Here is a 23390-nt window from a genome sequence, read left to right as displayed (position 1 = left end):
TGGAAAGAAGATAAAGCAGGCCCTGGGAACACTACTCCACAGTTTCTCAACCCTCATGCAAGAGAGAAACCAACTCTCCAAGTCACATGCACAAAGACAGCTCCTTGGAGCACACCTGAACAACATTCCGTGTCCTCACCGACCATCTGTCAGTGACAAAAAGCCTTCTCTCCAAGCTAGGAAGTACAGGTTTCTCCAGCTCGGACCCAGATGCTGGGATCCGCGGGATAGCGGACAAGATTGAACCCGGGGGTGTCAGTGGTATTTCTCTACTCACAGACACGTGAATACCACTTTCTTCACGCCTCAGGCAAAAGGCTCCTTCTGTGGGGATCAGAGAGAAGCATGGACCCACTGGCCTCCAATTAAGTGAACATCCTCTCCTGTCCTCCCCTACCTTACTGGAGAGCAATGGGGCTGCTGAATGGGTTCCAGATGTTGAATTCAGATGGAATCCGAATTGGGCTGGCTCATGCTTTCAGCCCAGGCTGAAGCACGATTCGGGGGAAGAAGGGAGGGGAAGGAGCAGGTAAGGGATGTTAGGGGGCAAACGACAGAGGTGGTTGCCTTTGTGTTTGGTTGGGAAAAAGATACTGTAAGTGGTACCCTGGGTGCAGTGTGGGGTCCTGGACAGTGCCCTGCACTAAGACACAAAACAGCACGGTTAGAATTCCCACCCCTAAGGTGGCCTGAAAGGTTGTCACTGACCTCTCTAGGTTATAGTCACTTTATCTGTAATACGGAAATAGTGACTGGCCAACTGTGTAACACAAGGGTCTAGTAAAGATGAGCCCTAGGGATTCCTTTTATATCTCTGTTCCCAGGCTAAGTCATGAAAAACCTTGCCCCACAGGATTTAATCCTGTTTTAGGGTGGAAGAGGGCCTAACCTGCCAAAAATGGAGCTTACCTTACCCCTTTTTCTCCTCACGGATCTCTGCATTCTAAATTATCATTGTACAAACTCACGGCGAGGAAATTATGCCTCATATCTAAGTGCTTCGCAGTAAGGAAGAAAATCTTACTTCTGCGGGCCCGGACCCAGGCCTGTGTCTCTCTCCACACACAGCACAGACATGGAGCCTGAGAGGCACTGCTGACTGATGAACAGTTGTTCTGAATACAACTTTACAAACTTTCTTTTCCTGGAGATTATTAACCCTCCTATTATTGTTGCCACTGTTTTCCAGAATGGTTCCTCAAACTCATAAAAAACAGGGAGGTGGCACGAAGTGGCACTCACTCCACAGGTCGGGTCGAGGTGGGGCGCTGCCTGCACCGTCCCCAGATCCCGGCAGCTTGGACCGCCTGGGAGTGCGAGGCTGGGGGGCTCTGGGTGTTTCCCCTGGGTCTCGCTTGGCCATCTGGCTCCCACACCAGCGTGCAGTGGGGACTCCCCCTCCCCACCCTCTGGCCCAGAGGCCCCTACCAGTAGTCCTCTGTGCTTCCTCCTCTGCTGTAGACGGGGCCCTCCAGCTCCCTGGGGGTTGGGAAGATGTTCTCATGCTGGATGATGGTGGTTTTGATCAGCTCATTCACGTGGGCTTGGCAGGACACCTGGTCGTGGCCCTCAGGCACTGACATCAGCGAGGGCCCGAAGCAGATGGCGAGGTTGTAGGGGTCCATCATGTTCTCTTCACTGAACTGTGATAAACTGGAGGAGAAGGGAAGGGGGCAAGCTGGAAAGCTCTCGCATGAATGCCCAGAAAACACAATCGTGGGAGGCAATGCCAAGAGCAAGAGCAGAAGCTCCACAAATTGCCACCTGCTTTTCTGGGCATCAGAGCCCTTCTAGAAAGTCTGGGGGGAGAAGAGAATGACCACCAGGACGGTCATTCGGGAGCCACCTCCTTGCAGGTCTCTCCCCTCCTCCCTCTCCAGCTCCCCCTTCAAATCCTACTTGTCACCCCTTCACGAGCCCCGCTCCATACCTCACCCACCAAACCCACCCTGCCTCAAGAATACGCCACTCTGCACAACCGGGTTGGCTCCCACACGCCAGCCCCCGAAGCTGCCAGCGCAGATGGAGACCCTCAGGCTGCCCTCGTAATGATATGGTCAGAAGACACAGGCACTGTGTGTTGTGTACCTCCTTGCACAGCAAAATAATCAAATTACTAGGGCTATTCCATTCCAAGCTCTAGACGTATTTAAAAACATTGCCACCCGATTAGCTTTTGTATCCCACCAAGCAAGTGAATTTCTTTCTGGAACAGCTAATGTAATTGTTTTTCATTTTCATAATATCCTCTATTATTACAATCAAGATTTATTCAGGAAAAGGTCAGCATGCTGCTCAGTTTATGCTCAGGCTTTCTCTGGATGCAGTCTGACTTCGCCATTGGGTATTTATTTTGGGAAGTCCCCTTTTCAGCCAGCAGCTGCTCTGGCCACACCTCCAACCTTGGCCAAGGCCCCAAACCCTTCAGGGAGCCCCTGGGTCTCATCGGCCCTCACCGGTCTCTGTTTGTCCAGGCTGATGGCTTGGCCAGCTCTGGGTCTGTACCCCCCGCCTCCAGCCCTAGGGTGCGGAGCTGTGGGCTCTGCTAAGGAGTACTGCCTCCCTGATGGGCATCAGCAGGAGGTCCCCGGCCCCTGATTCTTACAGCTCTGAGGAAAAACCAAATCCCTCTGATGCCGAACCAGAGGCCTGAGACTCAGCTGTCTTCATCTGAGTAGGCGTTCTTCAGAACCGGACAGAGTTCATTTCTAGTGTATACTGCACCCAGACTCAAATTACCAAGCTGGTCTCTCTAACCCAATGGTTCTCTCCTCTACTGAAGATTCACATACATCTGTCCGCTTTGGAGAATCGGTGCAGGACCAAAGAAGCGGTACGATGGATGTGAACAGCTGTCACGGGGGGAATTACTGTCATGGTTGAGAGTCAATGTTCTCTAGGACTTAGTCAATGTAGGGAGGCCAGCGATGGGTTCGGTTATAGATCTCAGCGGCTGGACTGCTTCATAGAAGGTCTTAAAGGCTAAATTTTACAACCCTTCCCTGGCTCCTGAGTTAATAGAAAGCTGGGATTCAGAAAAGGCCGGGAGAAGTTTCCAACTCTACTTTTTGGTCAAACAAACGTTGGAGAGAGATAGGAGAGATAATTACCTTGGTAACCACAACAGGGACAAGGAGGAGGAAGGCCATGGGAGGAGGAAGTCCATGTTTCTTTAGTGCGAACTGATGACATTTGGTAACATGGAAGAAAACCAGTCATTTCTGGGGAAGCCTGGCAGTCAAAAGGAAACAAAGTCTAGCTCCAAGAGCCCCAGCCCAAAGCCTTGTAAGAGAGGAGAAACCTTGCCAAGTCTCCTAAGGGAAGGACCGTTCAATTCATAGGTGGCTGCAATGACCATGGGCTTGAGGAGGACACATCTTCATGGACTAGGGTCTCAGGGACCAGATGCATTTCTTACTCTCATTAAAATATAAACCAAGATCCTTCTCTCTCCTCCAATCTACAATGGGAACACCTGGGTTTAGGGGAAAAGCCATGATTCTTAACTATTTGGGGGGTCACGGCCTCCTTCAAGAATTTGACAGAAAGCAGAGATTCTCTCCCCAGAAAAATTCACATGTGTACACATACAGACGCATTTCATATACAACATAATGGTGCTAATAATCCACGAAGGCCCCAACGTCCATATCCAGCATAGGAATTCAAATACTGGATTTTTATTGAAAACAAAAAAAAAACAAAAAAAAAACCAACCTAAAATGGGTAACAGTGGTAACAGCTCCATCTTTAAACATTTTTTTTGGTGTCAACGTATATAATGCCATCTCTTCTAAGAATTGTACTATATTTCTATAGCTTCTATCTATAATACTAGTGAATTCTTCTAATTGATTCAAACTCATCTTTTGTGTATCTTAACAAGGTTCAGCATAGAGACTGAGAACATAGGCTTTTGGGGAGGAATGAAAAAATCAGGATTAGTGTGGGAAACTTGTTTTTTATCATGCCCTTTTCTGGACTTTTTACCTTTCAATGACGCACATTTGTCTCTTAGATTAAATTAAGAGAGAAAAACAAAACGTCCGAAGAATTTTAGAGTCAATGAGATCTGGTTTTGAGTCCTGGTCACATTGCTTACCAGTTCCACAACAGTGTTCTAGGTTCCAAGTCTCTTCCTTCTAAAAGAACGGACCTGCTTTGTGGGGCTGATATAAAGTTTAAATGAGCAATTATACACAAACCACTGAGCACTGTGCCTGGCACATAGGTGGGGCTCAATCAATATTTTCTGTAATTATACTATCCTAATTGCTTCTTGATATAAGGCCCTCGACTCTAGTCAGAAAATGGGAAGCAGGGCTGTCGACATTTGCCAGCAGTTGATTTATAGGAGTCTAGCCACCTTCTTCTCCTGACAGGCATCATCAAGCCGAGGACTCCAGATCCCAACATCGAAGGCTTAAATCCTCGGGGAGAACACTAAGCTTTCGACAGACAGTTTTAAATACATGACATTTCACTTAAAAACCTTCCGCTTCACACGCCCCAGGGGTTTGATTTGGCAACAACCAACAGACTGTGGGTAAGATATTACACATCAGGGTTGATCTTAGGTCTGAAAGGGATGAAGAGAAATTGTGTTATTCACCATGACCCCAGGCAAAATGTGGGGCCGAGAATCCATCAGGCCTTTTAAAAGCTTTTCCAATAGGAGATACTACAACTTCCCACTCTAAATCCGTGATTTAACAGCCTTCCCTGACTTCGCCAAAAGGCTTTCTAAGAGACGAGAAGTCAAGGTAATTCTGGCTGATTTTTTCTCATAGTCCTTCAAAGGCATCCACTCACTCCCTCCGCCTGTAACGCCACCTGTCAGCATCCTCACGCTCCCCGCATCTGTTAAGGGACTTGCCTCTGCGCCCTCATGTTCTGCCTTCCTTCCCCCTGCAGTGAACTGCATCCTCTTTCTCCAGCAAGAATATCACTCCCACCATTGCCCTTGCTCTCTCTTCCATCATTGGTTTTTCCTCTCCACTGGGTCATTCCCACCAGCATGCAAACATGCAGTGATACTGTCCATCTGAAAAAAAATTCTCTCTTAACCCCATATCCACACCTGTCCCATTTCTCTCCTCTCCATAATAAAATACTGTCCCATTTCTCTCCTCTCCATAATAAAACGATTTGGGAGTTGTCTGTACCTGTTGTTTCTGATTCTCTGATTCATCTCCACCTCTTCGGTTATGGACTAAATTGTGTCCCACTCCCCAAATTTCTATGTTGAAGGCCCCCCCCCCCCCACCATGTGACTGTATTTGGAGAAAGGGCCTTTAAGAAGATAATGAAGGTTACATGAGGTCATAAGGGTGGGTGCCTAATCCCATAGGACTGCGGTCCTTATACGAAGGGAAGAGACAGCAGGGCTCTCCCCATGCGTGCACAGAGGAAAGCCATGGGAAGACGCAGAGGGAAGAGGGCCATCTACAGGCCAAGGAGGGTCCTCACCAGAAACCAACCCTGCTGACACCTTAATCTTGGACTTCTAGACTCCAGACCATGAGAAAATGGGTTTCTGTTCCTGAAGGCACCTGGTCTGTGGTATTTTGCTACGGCAGCCCTAGCAGACTAACATACCTTCTCTCTCGCTCCCTCCCCCTCTTTATTGTGGTAAAATATACAATTTACCATTTTCACCATCTTTAAAAAATTTTTTTAATGTTTATTTATTTTTGAGATAGAGAGAGAGAGAGAGAGAGAGCGCATGAGCAGGGGAGGGGCAGAGAGAGAGGGAGACACAGAATCCGAAGCAGCCTCCAGGCTCCATATCCCCTCTTTCTCCCCTTTCCTCAGCCCCTGGCTACACAAGTCTGCTGTCCCCACTGACGTGCCTGTTCCGGACGTTGCACATAAAAGGAATCACACACTACGTGGTCTTTTGCGACTGGCTTCTTTCGTTCAGTGTGATGTTTTCAAGGGGCATCCACGCTGTAACATGCCTCAGTGCCTCCCTCCTTTCTGTGGCTGAACACTACCCCACCGTATGGATCTACCACATTTCTTTTTACCCATCAGCAGCACCCCTTCTCTCCTGAACCCACAGTCAGGGTTTGACCCCTTCCACTCCATCAACACAACCCCCTTCAGGGTCACCAATGCTCTCCCTGCTGCTAACGTAATTCTTAGTCTTTTTGTCAGCTGACCTGTCATCACATTTAACTCTGTTACCACGCCCTCTTCAAAATACTTGTCTACGTGGCTTCTGGGACACCGGTTTCTCTAGGTTCTCCTCCATGCCCATGGCCCGCTGTCACTTGTTCAGTGAAGCATCTGCTGAGCACCGGATGTTAAAGAGCAAACTCTCACCCTGACCCCTGGTACGCTCCACTTCCCTTACCTGCTTTATTTTTCTCCATAGCACTTATCTTCTGACATGTGATATGTGTACTTATTAGTTTGGTCTTTCTTCTTCCAATAGAACATAAACTCCACAAGGGACTCCATGGGACGCCTGGACTGTTTGGTGCAGTCTTAGATGGCCAGCAACTAAAACAGGGCCTGGCACACAGTAGATGCTTAATAAATATATGTGAAATAAATGACTGAGTAAGTATGTGAGCAGCTGCGGATCTCCGAAGACAAGCCAACCACAACTCTACTTGTCCATCTGCGTGTAGAAGCCAAAACACTCCTCGTGAAAGTCAGAAGAACAGCCCAGACAGAATCTTCCCAAACTAAGAGGCACCTGGAGATGGGTGAGATGTAGAGGAAACCTCAGCCTTCGTGGAGCCCCCAGGGCACCTTAGTCAGGAGAGAAGCACCACTGATTCACTCTTTCAGACGGTGGAGCAGTGTTTGAGGACCCAGCGCAGGGCTTCTGGGACTTTCATGTGAGTATGACTTGCCAGGGGACCTTGTTAAGGTACAGATTCTGATTCACAGGTCTTTGAGGGGAGAGGGGCTGAGACTCTGCATTTCTGACAACTTCCCCAAATGATGCCAGTGAAGCTGGTCCGTGGACCTCACTTGGCTAGCAAGAAACTAGAAGGCTATATTGTTTGACGTCTGAAAAAAGCAGGTTTCAAAAGGCAAGCAGTGGAATCAGCTGCGGTGAGGGGGAGCTACCTACACTTCGTTGGGGGGCAAAAACTCTCTGGGTAGTATACAGGCTGTGGTAGGCAGCCTCTAAAATGAACCCCATGGCCCCTGCCTACTGGTATTCACATCCTGGTGTAATTTTCTCCCTTTGAGTATGGGCTAGATGTAGTGACTCATTTCTAGTGAATGGAATATGGCCGAAGGCATGGGATGTCACTTCTGAGATTAGGTTACCAAGGACTGTGCTTCCTGTCTTGGGTGTTCTCCCAACTTGTTTGGAGAGAAGCCAGCCACCATATTGTGAGCAGCTCTATGGGGAGGCCCACATGGTGAAGAACTGATGAAAGCCTCTGGCCGACAGTCGGCCAGGGGTGAAGGTCCTCAGTCCAACAACCTGCAAGGAACTGAATCCTGCCAACAGCACGCAAGTGAGCTTGGAAGCAGGTCCTCCCCTAGTGGAGCTTTCGGAAGAGACTACGGCCCTGCCCCCAACACCTTCACTGCAACCTCCTAAGACCTAGAGCCAGAGTCCCCAGCCACCCTGCCCCTGGATTCCTGACCCACAGAAACTGAGATATAACAATGAATGCCTTTTGTTTCAAGTTGCTAAGTTTTAGGGTGATTTGTTCCACAGCAATAGATAATTAATGCAGATGCTAGAAAGGATAATGTTACTAGTTCACAAGGCCTGCTGGACAGGCATGTACCTGAGGTTCATGCAGCGGACTGGGTACTCTGAAGGACACTAGCTACGTATATATGGAACCAGGTCAAGTCCGCACGGCGCCAGTGCCCGGTGTAAGGAGTTCCACATACGCATACACACATATTAGTTTTTCTGGCTCCTTGAGATTGAGCATGTGTACAACCCAAGAGAAAGACCATAGCCAGAAATAAAGTACACACCCCCCCTAGGATGCAGAACGACAAAGGAGAGCAGTCCTGAAAGTCTGGGCCGGGGCAGAGTCTCCCTCAGGAGCGACCTGTGTCCACTGTTGCCACATCCGTTGGTACGTGTACGCTTACGACCTGCCATCTTCCCGCAGAGGTGATCTTCTCTGTCACCTGCGTCCTGAATTCCATTTATTATTCTAGGAAACACTACGGTTATTAACGCTGCGTCTTTCCCATGAACCACTCCGAGGACCAAATGCATCTCTTTTTTAACCAGATAAAAAAGCAAAAAACCAAAGCGATCATTTGAATTGGTGTAATTCCCATGTTTCCTCCAACAGTGGCCACCACCTCCAGCTCTGCACGATGCTTGCTCTATGGCTCCCCCGCTCCCGCGAGGTCCCCGCAGGAAGAAGCAGGAAGAACAGGAAGAAGGTGTGGGGAAGAGGATGAGGCCGTTGTGCTTATACAACACAGTCGCCCCGGGCCCTGTGTGTGCTCCTCTGCCTTGTTACCCACTACCGTCACACTGCTTGCTCTGGGGGAGCAGACCAGGCTCACTTTGAGGGCAGGTATCCGTCCATGAGGGGAGAGAAGGACTGGTGGCCCCGAGGAGCTGACTGGCTCAAGAGTCATCATGGAGTTTCCGTTTCCGCCAGCCTAGAATGCACCTCACACGAGCACCCTGCGTGAGCCACGAGGGGTTCTGAACTCAGCCAGTTGAGGTGCTGAGTCAGGGCTTGGCCGATGGGAAGAGCAGACATTGCCACATGGAGGAGGCTGACCCAACAGCCGGGACCTTCTGTCCCTCTGCACTGCCAGCAGCAAGGCTGACGGACAGTGCGGGTGCCCCGGCAAGGTCTCCAGCAGCGGGGCTAACCCAGACACCCTCGAGGGCCAGGCTGACCGCGAACTTACAAGGGAGTCAAAGCTCATGAGATGGTCACTAAATTCGTTTTCCTTTGAAGCAAAGACCAAACAGACCAGGAAGAGAAAGACATTTATGGTAAAAGACGCTAGCCCTGGGGTGCCTGGGTAGCTCATCAGTTGAGCATCTGACTTCGACTCAGGTCATGACCTCACGGTTCACGAGTTTGAGCCCCGCGTCGGGCTCTGTGCTGACAGCTCGGAGCCTGGAGCCTGTTTCGGATTCTGTGTCTCCCTCTCTCTCTGCCCCTCCTCCGCTTGCACTCTGTCTCTCTCTCTCTCAAAAGTGAATAAACATTAAAAAAAGTAAAAAACAAACAAACAAATAAATAAAAGATGCTAGCCCCTTGGTCTAATTTTTGTTCTCTTTCTTGATACATTCATGGGTCTGTGTTTCTCCACTAGAGGAAAACACGTAGAGCAAGAGGGATGACAACTGAATTCAGCATCGGTATTAGAGAGTGCCAAGAGGGCCCGCCTCACCCAGGCAGCTGCCCTCCCTCTACCACGCAGCACTGCCTTGTGGAATACGGGTCCATTATTACCAGATTGAATGGTGCTTTCAAGAGAAGCTGGAAATCCAGATATTTTCAAGTAAAATCCCCTAATATTTAAATGTTTCAATGTTTTCAAGACACAGCAGACTGAAAGGAAACACATCGGTGGGCCTTACCTGGCCCTCACGTTGCCCATTTATAGCCTTTGCTCTAGGCTGCTGAGGGAGACACCGCAGGGAAAGCAGCCTGAAGACAGCGGCGCCCACGGGGGAAGCACCGCACGTCCTTCCTTGTTGCTTCTGCTGCTCCCTGGGGACACAATGCCTGCCCTCGGCAAGGACACACGGCGTGGACAGGAAGCAATGCCGCGTCCAAGCTCAGGGCCCCTCTGGCCCTCAGGACTCTTGCCTGGCTACACTCACTCCCTGGGTAACCAGCTAAAACAGCAGTACACGGTGACGGCAGACTCGCGTCTCCACTCGGTTTCTCCCGAGTGTCAGATTCCCGTGTCCCACTGCCTACTTGGAATCTCCGCGTGGAAGCCTAACAGGCACCTCAGGTTCACATGACTGAGTTGGTGCCTTGTCTCGATTCCGTCCGGCACGCCTCGTCTTCCCCAACTCCGTAATGGAGTCACTGGTACCCTGTTGCTCCTGCCAAACATTTAGAATTTCTCTCCTTCCTCACATTCTACATCCTCCCCATCAGGAAGTCCTGTCAGTGCTATGCTGTAAACAGACCCCAAACCCAACCCCACCTCCTCACCCTCCCTCGTGACCCCCATCCTGTCTAAGCCCCCAGTACCCGTGGCCGAGATCTCACAATAACCTCTACCTAGGTCTCCCTGATTTTCTTCACAGCCCTCGATGGCAACTTCTCCACAAAGCTGTTGGCGGGCTTAAAAAAATATAAGGAGACTAGATCTTATCACTCTTCTGCTTAAACCCTCCAGGGGCTTCCCAAAGCCAAACCCATTATTACTATGACTCTCAGGGCCTGACGGCCTTGAACATCCCTGTGGCTCCTTCCTTCACTTCATTTAGGTTTCTGCTCTCACACCGTCTCCTTCCGAGAGACCCTTGCTGACCACCCCTCTGCAGCGGCTCTCCCTCTTTCACCCCTGCCCCCATTCAGACCCCCGCACTCCAGCTCTTGAGTTGGGTTTCTTCATTTTTCTTCTGAGCACTTACTCCTGCCTGACATATCTGTTATCTCTCTGTCTCCTACCCTGGAATGTGAGTTAAATGATATCAGGGCTTTGTCTCTTATTTCGCAATGTATTCTTACAGCCTACAATGGTGCCCAGCACCTTGTAGGTGCTTCATAAATACCCGTCGGGCTGGATGAACTGACATAGCTCTACATGTAAGCTTCCAGGGGCTGAGGCCAAGGCCTGATCCAATTGCTCACTGGGAAGTCTACTCACTGATTGAGGAAGGCAAAGAGGTATCTCATGATAATCAGAGTGGTTTTGGGCAGGACCAGGAGGACTTTCCGGATGTGCAGAGCTCTCTCCTGCAGGCTGTCCATAGCTGAAAGAAGAAAGCCACGTGTCACCTTCCATTGCAACAGAGATCCCGAGGAGTAACGGTCAGAGGGCCCTTACTTCCAGCAGGTGCTGCACAGACAGCGGCCAGACCAAGACTGCACAGCACTGGTGCTCCACGTAAGGAGTTCCATCCCTGTGGCCCCGTGGGGCTGGACTGCTGCCACAGGGTACATGCTGGGCTCCAGACACCTACTGATTATAGGACTTAAGGAATATGCACCTTGGGCACTGAAGGGGTTGGGGATGGTCCCCAAGCACCTACTACCCTCCGATGAAAACCACAGACAAGGACCGTCCATAAATCTGCTATGACTAATGGCTCAACATCCAGCCTCAGGGGTGTACACGTGGGGAGGGAGACAGGCTGTGCAGGTCCTGTCCTGCTCACTCTACACGTGTCTCACTTCACCCTCTGGACAGGTCTGGCTTATCTTCCCTTCCCTTATCTGCAGTGGGTTGAGCAGAATGTGGCCAGAGGCAAGAGATGGCAGATGCCTGATAGATAGTGATATCTGGGGAGAAGACCAGAGAAGTTTCCTGACTCTTGGGCTGTGGAAAGATCAATTACAGGTAAGACCCAAGGCTGGCGGCCTCCATCAGTGCCAGTCTCCCCACTCCCACAGTGTGCCAGACGGATACTGTCATTTTCTAGGAGTGTCTTTCTGTGAAAAAGAAGTGGAAAGCAGTGGGTTTAGGAGCACATCTCGAGGGGAGAAGTGGGCAGCCAAGGTGTCTTGAACTGCCTTGGTAGCCCCAGTCCACTTAAGATTTTTATCTAAGCCCAGTCCCAGAAAAAGATGTGAGGACAGGAGGGGTGCATATATTTAATCACCCACCACAGCACTGATTTCCACCAGACTCCCAAAAGTAGTGGGTCAACAAAACAAGAGAGCTTATTGAAGGCTCTGGGTCCTCGGAATAGCAGATAGGAACAGTGTTCAGGGCATACACTGAGTCAAACTTGAAACCTGGGGGGGGGGGGGGGGGGCAGAAAGACCCTGGTGCATCTAGGAAGAAGGTTCTTTTCCCCATGTCCAAGGCACTGCCTTCTCCAGCCTCTGGAGCCATCATTCCATTGGGGTCTACTTCCAGGATGAGCTGGTATTAACCTAAGTTTCCATGGAAAACAAAACAGGATAATGAGCTAAACTAAATGGTGGGAACAGCTCTCCAAGCCCCAAATTTGAGAGTAAGAGGCAGAGAACCTGTAAGTAGGACAAAGTAGAGACGATATCCCTTTCTAGGAAAACATCGTATCATTACTTTTAAATGGGCAGAAGGGTTTTATTCCTTAGAAGAACACATATTAACACATCCAGCAGGTAAGCTATGCCATGTTTAAAGAAACAAACAGAAAACATTTCTCCCTTTATATCATAAAAAGCATGGGCAGTAAATGTCTGAGCTTCCAATAACTGAAAAGGACCATGTCTTACATACTATTAGAAATGTATTTTACTGGGGATGCCAGGGTGGCTCAGTCTGTTAAGTGTCTGACTCTTGATTTTGGCTCAGGTTATGATCTCACAGTTTGTGAAATCGAGCCCTGAGTCAGGTGGGCTGTATGCTGAGAGTGCAGGGCCTGCTTGGGATTCTCTCTCTCCCTTTCTCTCTGCCCCTCTCCGCTCATGCTCTCCTTCTCTCTCTCTCTCAAAATAAATTAAAGAAAAAATTAAAAAAATTAAAATTAAAATAAAAAAAAAAAAGAAATGTATTTTACTGAAGAAAGATAAAGCCCAGCAAAGCAAGGAGTTTAAGATAAATCAAAAAAGAAAAGGCCAGGAGTTCTGACTTGTCCTAGACTCTTCCTGAAAACTCATCCTTCCTCCCTCCCTAGTAGGGGGTGAAGGATTGAGGATGAGGAGGAGACACTTTACTGAGTGAAAGGAAAAAGAGCAACATTATTGAAAAGTTTATGGGGGGAAAGAAGATCCCGTGGAAATTGCTTGTCTATTGCTATGAGGAGTTCTTTCTTGCCCAGAAGCCAGTCTGAGGCCAGAATGTACTTACTGACGCAGGCCATCAGGTCATGGAAGATGTCCTTGGGGAAGAGAGGGTGTTCCAGCCCCCGGAAGTAAAGCTTCAGGACGCCAGCAATGGAGTCCATGTCATGGTCATTCTGGTCCCCAGCCAGGGGGTCCTCTCCTGAGGATAAGCAGCCCCCCAAAAAGGAAAGAGACAGTGAGAGAGGTAAAACCCCACAGGACAAAGCAGAAGTGGTGGGGAAGGGCTGGCTTTCCAGGTCCTCATCAGAGTCCATCAGCTGTGTGCCCGGCATGCTGGCCATGAGTAGGATGGACCAGAGACTAGATAAAGCAAAGACTGCTTAGGCTCAGGGGCCCCAAGGCGAGGAGAGGGCACAAGGGTCCATTAGGATAAATTGGCTCGTGCCAGACTCGTTCAGGGACATTCCCTCTGGGTTGGGATGGGACACTGCACAGGCCCTCTCACAAGAATCATGAAGCCAGGCCGGGACTGAGTCCCTGGGGAAGGAAAATGAGGCCAAGGTGGCCAGCCACTCTGACTCGCTCTTACTCCTCCTGGCTCGCAACAAAGGACACCTACTTATGGGAGAACAATCACGCTGGAGCTCCCTATGGAAAATTTCGTATCAGATGTAATTAGATTTAATGATAGGACCAACCTCAAATTGAGACTATATATATCCATTATAGTGACGGAAATTGCCAAAGCTTGCCCATTACCTTAATGGCCCACAAGATAATAAATGGGCTACGATGAACAGGCGCATTAGCCTTGATATTAACTGCCACCAAGGGTTCTGGATAAAGCCGTAAACTGCCCAGATATCATAGTTAACTTCTTGGGTTTCGGCAGATCGTCCACGGGCGAGAGGCACGATGAATGGGCTGAGGAGGGAGCTGGGATGTGCCCTGGCATCTCCCTGCACGTGTTGGGGAAGACTGTCCATGAGACAGCAGGTGCCGGGCTAAAGAGCTGGGTGACCTCTGGGTACTCCCAGGGGAGACAGGGTGGAGCCAACACCCCAGGGGGCTGGCAGACATTTGGTCTTATCTTCAAGCCTGTTCCCTTACCTCTCTCAAAGGCGTTTTTGATGTCATTCACTTCCACCTGGGATCCCGACACCCGGAAGATTCCTTCATGCTGTAGTCCTGGAGAGACAGGGAAAAGTGGTCAAGGAGAGGAAGAAACAAAGTCACAGCCACAGCTCCAAGCTTGGTTGATGTCTGTGTCCTCCAGCCAGTGTGCATGTAAGCACCGTGTCTCTATCCTTCAGGTCAAAGGAGAAAGCATGTGCAGGGATGCTGGAGAAGTCCCTGGAATGGGTATATAGGAGGCATAAACAAAGCCAAAGATGTCTACACATGGCTCCATTTCTGATTCTGAGGAAGACCAGGAAGCAGGTTCCTCCCCCGCCTTTGCCTCTCTGTTCCCATCTGCCAAGTGACAAAGTGACCCCTGGCACCTTCTTATCACCCCCCTGCCAGGAATGGGCACTGGGGGTATGGTAGGCAGGCCTTAGACACCGTTGGAGGAGTTTCATAAGGCCGGAGATACAATTCCTGCTTCGGCTGTCCTAACGCTGCATGGCTCCTCTAGGGCACAGTGATTTGAATATTCAGGAAAGAGAGAGGACAGGAAAAGGCAAGTGATCAGTCAACAGACAGCACCGTCAGTACCGTGCTGGCCGCTGGTCCTCGACCACAGCTTCACTCAGAGACAAATGTGCATAGATGTGACAGTGTGATAATGGGTGTGAAAACTGTGTCCTCTTGGGTTTTGTTAGAGTAGAAACAATCACTAAAAAAAATAATAATAATGCATGTGCAGGGACTGCTGCTAAAAATGCTTTCCCAGAAATAAATCAACTCGTACTCACAACAGCCATTAAGGCAGGGCTCACCAGCAAGCCCATTTTCTGGATGAAGGAAGGGATGTGTGATGACCACCCCCCACCCCCTTAGGTTATGTAGGTGATAAGAACCAGAGTCAGGAGGCCAACCCAGGCCTCTGGTTGCCATTATGTACTCGCTCCTCAACACTAGGCTTGTGGGGCCAACCAGAGGGAAAATGCAGGCAGGGCGGGAACCCATTTGTTAGTCTGAACAAGGATGTGGCTCACAACCCCACACAAGGGGCTGCAAAGGTGGTAAGAGAGGAAGCATGCCCTTACTGCTGGCCCCAGAGGTCAGACCGAACTAGCATCTGTAATCACATGAGGCTTGTCAGCCGTTCTCAGGAGCCCTGTGTCTCCATCTTGGGCACCTTGTCCAAGTTCCTCTGCAATGGCATGATTGATCAGAAACTCTGACATGTCAGGGAAATCTCAAACAAATTCCTTTTTAAGAAAAAAAGAGTAGAACTGCCACTGTTTCAGGGATACCCTCTCGGTGAAGGGGTGACTGGATTCTGTCGGCTAGACCTTTGAAGGTAAATCACACAGGCCAGGACTATCATCTTGAATCCAATTGAAGCAATATTAAGAAGCAAGCAGGGGGAATTTAATTACCTGGCTTGTAATAGGACTTAAGTTGTTTGCTCCTCTAAGGGAATCTCCAGAATATTCCTCAGAGAATGGCAGACAACGTTAAAACCCCATTAGTATCAATGTAATAGTACCCTATTAGTTACCAATGGGATGTAACAGCCAAATAATGGCATTTAAACACAGAATGTAAACAGCAAGTGTTGTGATAGAAACACACACCCTGTGACTTGTCGAAAACACAGTGTAGTATAAGGAAATGTCATCTCAGGGCCCAGGCCACTCAGTGTTCTAGTTGAAGCCAAGAATTTGCCGAGAGAGGATCACTTCGGGACTTTTTAGTAGATTGGACCATCAACGAAAAGCCACTTTAGCCCATGGGCCCAGGACATGAAGAAATCAGAGGAGAGCTTACTGGAAGTCAGGCAGCAGGCCTGAAACACATTGAGATCCCCTTCCATCTGGTTCCCGTTTCCCCTTGAGAACCTCCGCTTTAGAAGGATAGCGATATGTTTTTGCTCAGCAGACAGAATCTTCAGAGCATCTAATCTCATGACACTGAAAGTAGGAACACTGATAAGTGGTTGGTTTCCAGCCGTAAAGGGGGAAAGCAGTGGGCTTTTTATGAGAATGCAGGTAAGGCCTCATAGGACTAACCTGACCCATCTTCGATCTTTCTCTTTTGTTCTTAGAGCACGCCAGCATGCAGGTATAAAACCACTCAGAGGAGGGTAAGTTACTGCATGGAAGCAGCACACAACCTTCCATTTTGCACCGGATCCAGCTGTTGCCAAGAGGTACTCTCCGTGAGAATTCTTGAAATGGTTGCTATAGTACCGCCTCACGTTACTTGGCTCCCTTGTGCGTAAGTGGGGTTTTCCTACCCTGATTCAGTCTGTCGTTCCCCAAATCCCTCTCCTTTAAGTCTTCCTGGATCACCCTGACCGACTATTTACAGACGAGCCTCAGCTTTCTCATCTATACAATGGGAACTATAATATCTACCTCCTAGGGAACACGAAGCCAGTAAGGATGTACAAATCCCAGCAGATGGTGGGTCACAAACCCTTTTGGGACTGACAAGTGTTACAGATCCTATCTCCACTAAATGCACATGCACAAAAATTTTCACCCTGATTCATGGGGCGTTCAGAAATACCTTGAGTCCCCGTGTGGGGGAAAAAGTTCAGTTTAGCCTAACAAATGTTTTTTGAACAACCACTATGTACTATGGTGTTTTGTTTCTTTCCTTTAAAGCAACAATATGTTTATCTATTTGGTCAGTCCTGGAATACACATAAAATGGCTTCAGAATTGATAGCCCATATCTGATTTTGGTTCAGGTCATGATCTCATGGTTCGTCAGTTTGAGCCCTGCACCGGGTGAGCACGAGCCCCTCTTCTCTCTCTTTCTCTGCCCCTCGTGGGATTCTCACTCTCTCTCACTCTCTCTCTCTCCTCTGCCCCCATCTCACTTGTGCCCTCTCTCAAAAAAAAAAAAATTACCAACAACTGTATAGTATTTGTTTATAGCTCTTGTTGTCTTTAGACTTACAGTATAGTATCAAAATACTGTCGTCAAGGGTGCCTGGGGGGCTCAGTCGGTTGAGTGTCTGACTTCGACTCAGGTCACGATCTCACAGTTCGTGGGTTCGAGCCCCACATCGGGCTCCGTGCTGACAGCTCGGAGTCTGGAGCCTGCTTCGGATTCTGTGTCTCCCTCTCTTTCTGCCCCTACCCCGCTCACCCTCTGTCTCCCTCTCTCTCAAAAATGAATAAATGTTAAAAACATTTTTTAAAAAATACTGTTTTCTAAAGTTACTTGGATTATTTTCTCCCTCATTCATTTGTTACACACTTAGGTTTACTCACTACTGTTTGTATTCCACTTGGGGAATGTATCCCACATCCTTGTTTTATTTATCTGTTTATTTATCTTTTGAATATGGGAAACACTAATGTAGTTCTGAAAGTCACAGTTATACAAAAGCAATATTCAGAGAAAATGTCACTTCACTCCCATTTCCCACTCCCCATTCTTTTTACCCCTCTTCCACCCATATCCTGTAGATAAACAATCAAATATTAGTTTCTGGATTCATCCTTCCTGTATTTCTTCTCGCCAAAGTGAGAATACACATGTACATTCTCATATTGTCTTCTTTGTGCCAAAAAGGCAGCGTGCTATCGACACTCTTTTGTGCTTCGCTTTTTTTGCTTGACAACATATTCTGGAAATCTTTCCAGGTCATTTCATGGAGACCGTGCTCATTCCTGCCTAGTATTCAGATACAACGTAGTTGATTCAACCGCTCTTCCGTGTGAGGGTATTTAGGTTGTTTCTAATATTTTTACAAACGAGGCTGCAACCAGTAACCTCGGGCGTATGTATTTTCATTGTTGGAGGTGTATGTTTCAAGGTAAATTCCTACAAGGGCTGCCGGACCAGAAGACAAACGCATATGCAGTCCTGTTGGACACTGACAAATTCCCCTCCAAAAGGGTTGTACCAGTTTGCAATAAAACCAGCAACATGCGAGCACACCTGTTTCCCCAGAGCCGCAGCACAGAAATGTCCCCGCGTGCACTGTGCATGTACAGGGGCAGGGATAGGTACATTTGAGGCCCAATATATGGAACCATCTCCCCCTCAGCTCCTCCACAGCTCACACTCTGGGCCTGGCCACTGTCGTGTCTTCCCTGGGCGGCTGCCACAGCCTCCTTCTTCCTATCATCTTGTCTCTACATAGCGGCTTTTTAAAGCTCTCTGTTTGGGGCGCCTGGGTGGCTCAGTCGGCTGAGCATCCGATTTTGGCTCAGGTCATGATCTCACGGATCGTGAGTTTGAGCCTCGCATCAAGCTCGCTGCTGTCCGTGCAGAGCCCGCTTTGGATCTTCTGTCCCCTCTCCGTCCCCATGCTTTCTCTCTCAAAAGCAAATATGTCTTTAAAAAAAAAAAAAAAAAAAAAGCTCTCTCTGTTCAAACTTCTCTAGTAGCTTCCCACCTCACTCAGATTATAACCCAAACACCTCCCTTAGGCAATGAAGTCCTAAGCGGCTGGCCTCTGGCTTCATCTCCTGCCCCCCTCCTCTTCCCTCTCTCCGCTCCAGCCACACTGGCCTCCTGCATGCTGGCCCCTGCGTATGCCAAGGACCTCTGCATTTGATGTGCCCTGTCTCTGACACACTCTTCCCTGATGCCATGCAGCTCACTTCCTCACTTCCTTTCAGGACTCCGTCCAAATGTCACCTCTTAGGGGAGCTGAAGGCCTTTCTCTGAACAACCCACCCAGAACAGTGTCCCCTCTCCATTCTCCACCTCTTCACCTTGCTTTTCTTCATGACACTCACCATCAGCAGACACCCTGTATGTTACCATGTTTATTTATTAACTGATCAGCCAAGCATCTATTTATCTGTCCTTTAGCAGGATATACGGCTCACGAAAGCAGGAACTTTTCCTTGGCACACAATGAGCAATCTCTCTCTCTCTCTTCTCTATTTGTTGGATGACCGAATGGAATGCATGGATGAAGCAGTAAGAGTGCAGACTCTCACCCTCTTATTGTCCTTTAGACACGAATAATTTTTCCTCCCCTGAACTCAGTTTGGACTTATCTTTGCCAATTATTCGATCATTAATCATTACTATCTTGTGGAATTTCTTCTACTGCTACTCTGAATTGCTATAGCTTATCCCCTTTGATTTAGCTTCTCAATTGCTTATTTTCTCCCAACCGCATCATAAAACCAAGTAAAGACAAGAGAAGTGCATTATCCCTGTTTTTGTTTTCCTATTTCACAATGCATGGTGCCCAGCACTGATCAGGTGCTTGATACATATTTGTTCACTGTTGATATACAATGTTGTTACTTCAAGTAAATAGAGACAAGATGAAAAAACTGTAGCTGATTAGAACGGGCTAAGTTGTAAGCAGGCTAAAATAATTACTATTCCAGAAACAAGGGCAAGCAAGGTCCCAGCGTACTGGGAGAGAGGAAGGGAGAGAAATTGGCTACCTCTGCACCCAGACCAGCAATCACCCACATACCTCCTTAGCTGCAAGAAGGTCATTCTGTCCCTTTTCCTCTAACTAGATAAGACAGCTTCTAAAAACAATGTCTGATGTCCAGTTCCTAGAAATCTCCATGGCAGTAGCTCAGGTATCTGTGCTTTCTAAACACTCTTACACTTACAAGCTTGGTTCTCTGGCAATTCATCTCCGCCCCTAGATTCTGTGCAACCAGCCTGGGAGCTAGTGAGGGGTGGAGTTTATGAGACTCCATCCAAGCTCCATCCAAGCAGCAGATAGAGTGATCTGACTTAGGCCGAGAAGGAGCCAGCCCCTGAAGGCTCTCAAAGGTGGGCTACAACTTTAGACTGGCGACTAAATGAGCTCCAGGTGATGTCGTATCCAGCGAGACCACAGCAGAACCAGAATCTGAGTATTATCAGGAATCAGGGCAACATCACAAAAGGAGTTGTTTGCAAAGGAGTCCGATGCAGAAGGTCAGCGTGTCAGGAGATACCGACACGTGCGAAGACAGTGAGTAATGGCGAAACTGTCACCACACCACCCCAGCTGTACTTACTCCTGTCACAGCTGTAATTTAAAACCCGCTCTCAAGCTAGAAGAGGGAGTGTGGTAAGTGGCTGAGGCATTTTGGGTCAAAGCATATGATGTCTTTCTCTCGATGTCTAGGTGGGGCCATTCAAAGGTAGCAAACATTATGCGAACAAGTTAAGATTTTATTCCGTTTCTGAGAAGGTCAGGAGGAAAAGTCGGTCTCTGTTCTTACTCCACAAAGAATTCCTGGAAGCTCTTCCCAGCTTTGCACAAATATGGGCAAGGCTTTAATCCTGCTTACCGTGTCTGCTGATAAACCGGATACAGCTCTCTACCACCAGAGGAATTGCCTGGCTGGAATCCTGAAAAGCCGAAGAGAAACACAGCATTAGAATCTTTAAACAGGCATAGCCCAGAGTCAGAGAAAAATGGGCCAGACTGTGAAGAACTCGTCTCAGCTGGCTCAGTGGCCGGTCCTCAAAGAAGCATCTGGCCTCCTCCAAGCTCCAGAGAGCATACACAACCGCCTACTTGGAATGCCACACGGATGCCTTAAACTCAGCACGTCCTAAATGCAACTGATCGTCTTCCTTCCCAAACCAGCTTCCTACCCTCAGCCATCCAATCAATCGGTCAATACGCTTTGTCAAGTCGGCCTCCTAAGTATCTCTCAAGTCCATTCACTTCTCTCCATCTCTACTGCCATCAGCTCAGTCCTTACGTCAGTATCTCAGTTCCCACCCTTGCTGTCCTCCAGACCATATCATCCTTCCTTAAAATAGTGGTTGGGTGATCTCTGAAAGTGCACACCCCATCCTTCACTTCCTAGGCTAACCTCTTTCAAATTTTTTAAAAATGTTTTTATTTAATTTTGAGAGACAGAGAAGGAGTTGGTGAGGGGCAGAGAGAGAGAGAGAGAGGGAGGCAAAGAATCCGAAGAAGGCTCCAGGCTCTGAGCTGTCAGCACAGAGCCCCATGCTGGGCTCGAACTCACGGATCGTGAGATCACGACCTGAGCTGGAGTCGGACACTTAACCCACTGAGCCACGCAGGCGCCCCAAGGCTAACCTCTTTCAAAGACTCCTTGTTAGTTTCTTTACACAGCCCTGCGTGTCCAGGGTCCTGCCTTTGCCTCCAACTTCATCTCCTTCTGCTCTCCCTCCAGTCTCTGTCAGCCGCACCAGCCTAACTTTCCATTCTTTAGAGAAGTTCTCTGTCCATGGCTTTGCGCGAACTGCTCCTGCTTCTGGAATGTTCTCCTCACCCTGGGATCCCAGCTCTTAGGGTCTCAGTGCAAGTAGCACCTTCTTAGGAATGCTTCTCCAGACTCCCCCGATGAGATCAGGGCCCCTGTCCACAGGGTCTCAGCACCTTGCACTCAGCTCTCACAACTTAACTCACACAGTTAACAGTTGTGTTACACAACTTAACAGTTGTGACTTAACTGTGTGGGTATGAAGATCTCATTTGCATTTGTCACCACCATAGCTCATGCTCCACAGGGCAGATCCAGCCACCAGGGCTGGCCATGATGTTCTCACATAGTAGGTGCTCAATTAATATCAGTTGAGGGTATCAACTGATGAACCAATGGGAGCAACAGAAAGGGGGTTTACTTGGCATAAAAGGTAGGAAAGAAAAAACCCAACTCTTAGAAATAGTGGAAACTAATTGGTACTAAACTAAGAAGCAGATGTCCCAGATATCAATCTTTGCTCTGCCATTTTGCTATACATCCCTGCCATTATATTTAACTTCTGTGGGCCTCAATTTGATGCCTACAAACTGGGGAGGGAATAGGTGGTGAGAAGAGTAACATTTCCTGTTGGCACATGAACATTAGAGCTTATCATTTACAGAGAATTTATACAGGTGTTGGGTCAGGTCCTAGGTGCTTTAGCAGGACTGGTCCTGATAACGACCCTATGGGGTGTGTATCCTTATCACCATCCTTGTTTGACAAGTGAGGGGCTGAAGGCCAGGCAAGGTGAAATAGCTGCTTACAGTGACTGCCACAGGCAGTAAGTGGCAGGGCAGGGGTCCAAACCCAGGCAGTTTCCTTCTGAGACTGAACGAACATCTCACCGCCACCCAACCTGCATCCCAGGAGCTCGGCAAACGTTGCCAAATATGCGTGCCAAGCTACTGAAAACCAACAGGGTTTTATAACGCAGCTAAACACACAATCATTCAGCTATGGGGAAGAAAGATCAGGCAAAGGGCCCTAAACCTAGCTGAAAAGGGCTATAGAACTTCAGGACAGGGGCGCCTGGCTGGCTCAGTCGGGGGGAGTGTGTGACTCTGGATCTCAGGGTTGTGGGTTTGAGACCCATGTTGGGTGTAGAGATTACATAAAAAAAAAAAAATCTTAAAAAAAATTTTTTTTAAACGTTTGTTTATTTTTGAGAGAGACACAGGCAGAGAGAGAAAGAGAGGGAGACACAGAATCGGAAGCAGGCTCCGGGCTCTGAGCTGTCAGCACAGAGCCCGACGTGGGGCTTGAACTCAGGAACCGCGAGATTATGGCCTGAGCCAAAGTCGGACGCTTAACTGACTGAACTCCCCACATGCCTCCCCCCAAAAAATCTTAAAAATGAAATGAAATGAAATGAAATGAAATGAAATGAAATGAAATGAAATACAATAAAATAAAATAAAATAAAATACAGTAAAATAAAATAAAGTAGTTTAGGATAGAGATTGCATCTCAATGGGATGGGTCCTGTGGCTTCTGCTCCTTTCACAGGTTTGCCTACATTCCTGAATTTTCAGCTGGGGTCCTGCGGTTTGGCCACCATTAGGGAAGCGGCCAGATCTCATAAAGAAGTCAGGCTGCGAGAAGAGCTGGCACGGCCTGTAGCTCCCAAGCTTACTGGGAAGGCAGGATGCGGCCGAAGGAAGTCGTGAGTGTGCCAAGGGAGCCCTGGAGTCAGGGAGGGCTCGGGGACCCAAATGCTCATCTTCCTAACCCCTGAAGCCCTCTGCTTCCTCCAGCTTTCCAGCTATAGTAGCCAGTGTCTGCCCTCTCGTTGCCAGTCAGCCTGGGGAGCTCTTAGAGGAAGACTTGTGGTCGATACTTCTATACTCTACTGAAGAAAATAGATTCCACTGCAAAAAAACAAAACCTCCAATTTTTGGAAGTTACAAAGAGTGGTAGCAGTGATAGTGAAGTTAGCGATATGAGGGTTTGAAAAGTTTTTCTGGCCCTAGATTTAAATTTAAAGACCCAAAGAGAAGTAGGTCGGGAAATTCACAGATTGACTGGCTTCAACAAGTTATGTGGATGCCAAGTTCTGCCTAGACTTGCAGGAAATGGAATATCAATGGTAGTTAAAGGGAAGCATGCAGGGGTGCAGAAAGTAAGACATCAAACTTGCATGTCCATGGTTACTGGGGGTACATCGGAAGCAGCCCGGGGAACTCTCTGT

The 23390-nt window shown here is 48.5% G+C and overlaps 1 protein-coding gene across 5 annotated transcripts in view; it reads right to left on the bottom strand.

The window, feature by feature from the left end:
* SRGAP2 (SLIT-ROBO Rho GTPase activating protein 2) overlaps window positions 1–23390 on the bottom strand; it is a 233672-nt gene that overhangs the window by 15649 nt on the left and 194633 nt on the right. For all 5 annotated transcript variants that reach the window (XM_060644305.3, XM_060644306.3, XM_060644307.3 and 2 more), the window contains exons 14-18: window positions 20264–20324; window positions 13983–14060; window positions 12937–13071; window positions 10804–10909; window positions 1429–1653 (exon numbers count right to left, since the gene is read on the bottom strand). In XM_060644305.3, the coding sequence (XP_060500288.1) occupies window positions 1429–1653; window positions 10804–10909; window positions 12937–13071; window positions 13983–14060; window positions 20264–20324 (605 nt within the window). The remainder of the gene's footprint in view (window positions 1–1428; window positions 1654–10803; window positions 10910–12936; window positions 13072–13982; window positions 14061–20263; window positions 20325–23390) is intronic.

The sequence above is a fragment of the Panthera onca genome, chromosome F1, assembly GCF_046562875.1.
Source record: "Panthera onca isolate mPanOnc1 chromosome F1, mPanOnc1 haplotype 2, whole genome shotgun sequence".
NCBI classification, from domain to species: domain Eukaryota; kingdom Metazoa; phylum Chordata; class Mammalia; order Carnivora; family Felidae; genus Panthera; species Panthera onca.
The sequence above is the reverse complement of the archived record's forward strand: the minus strand, read 5'-3'. Positions and strand labels throughout refer to the sequence as shown.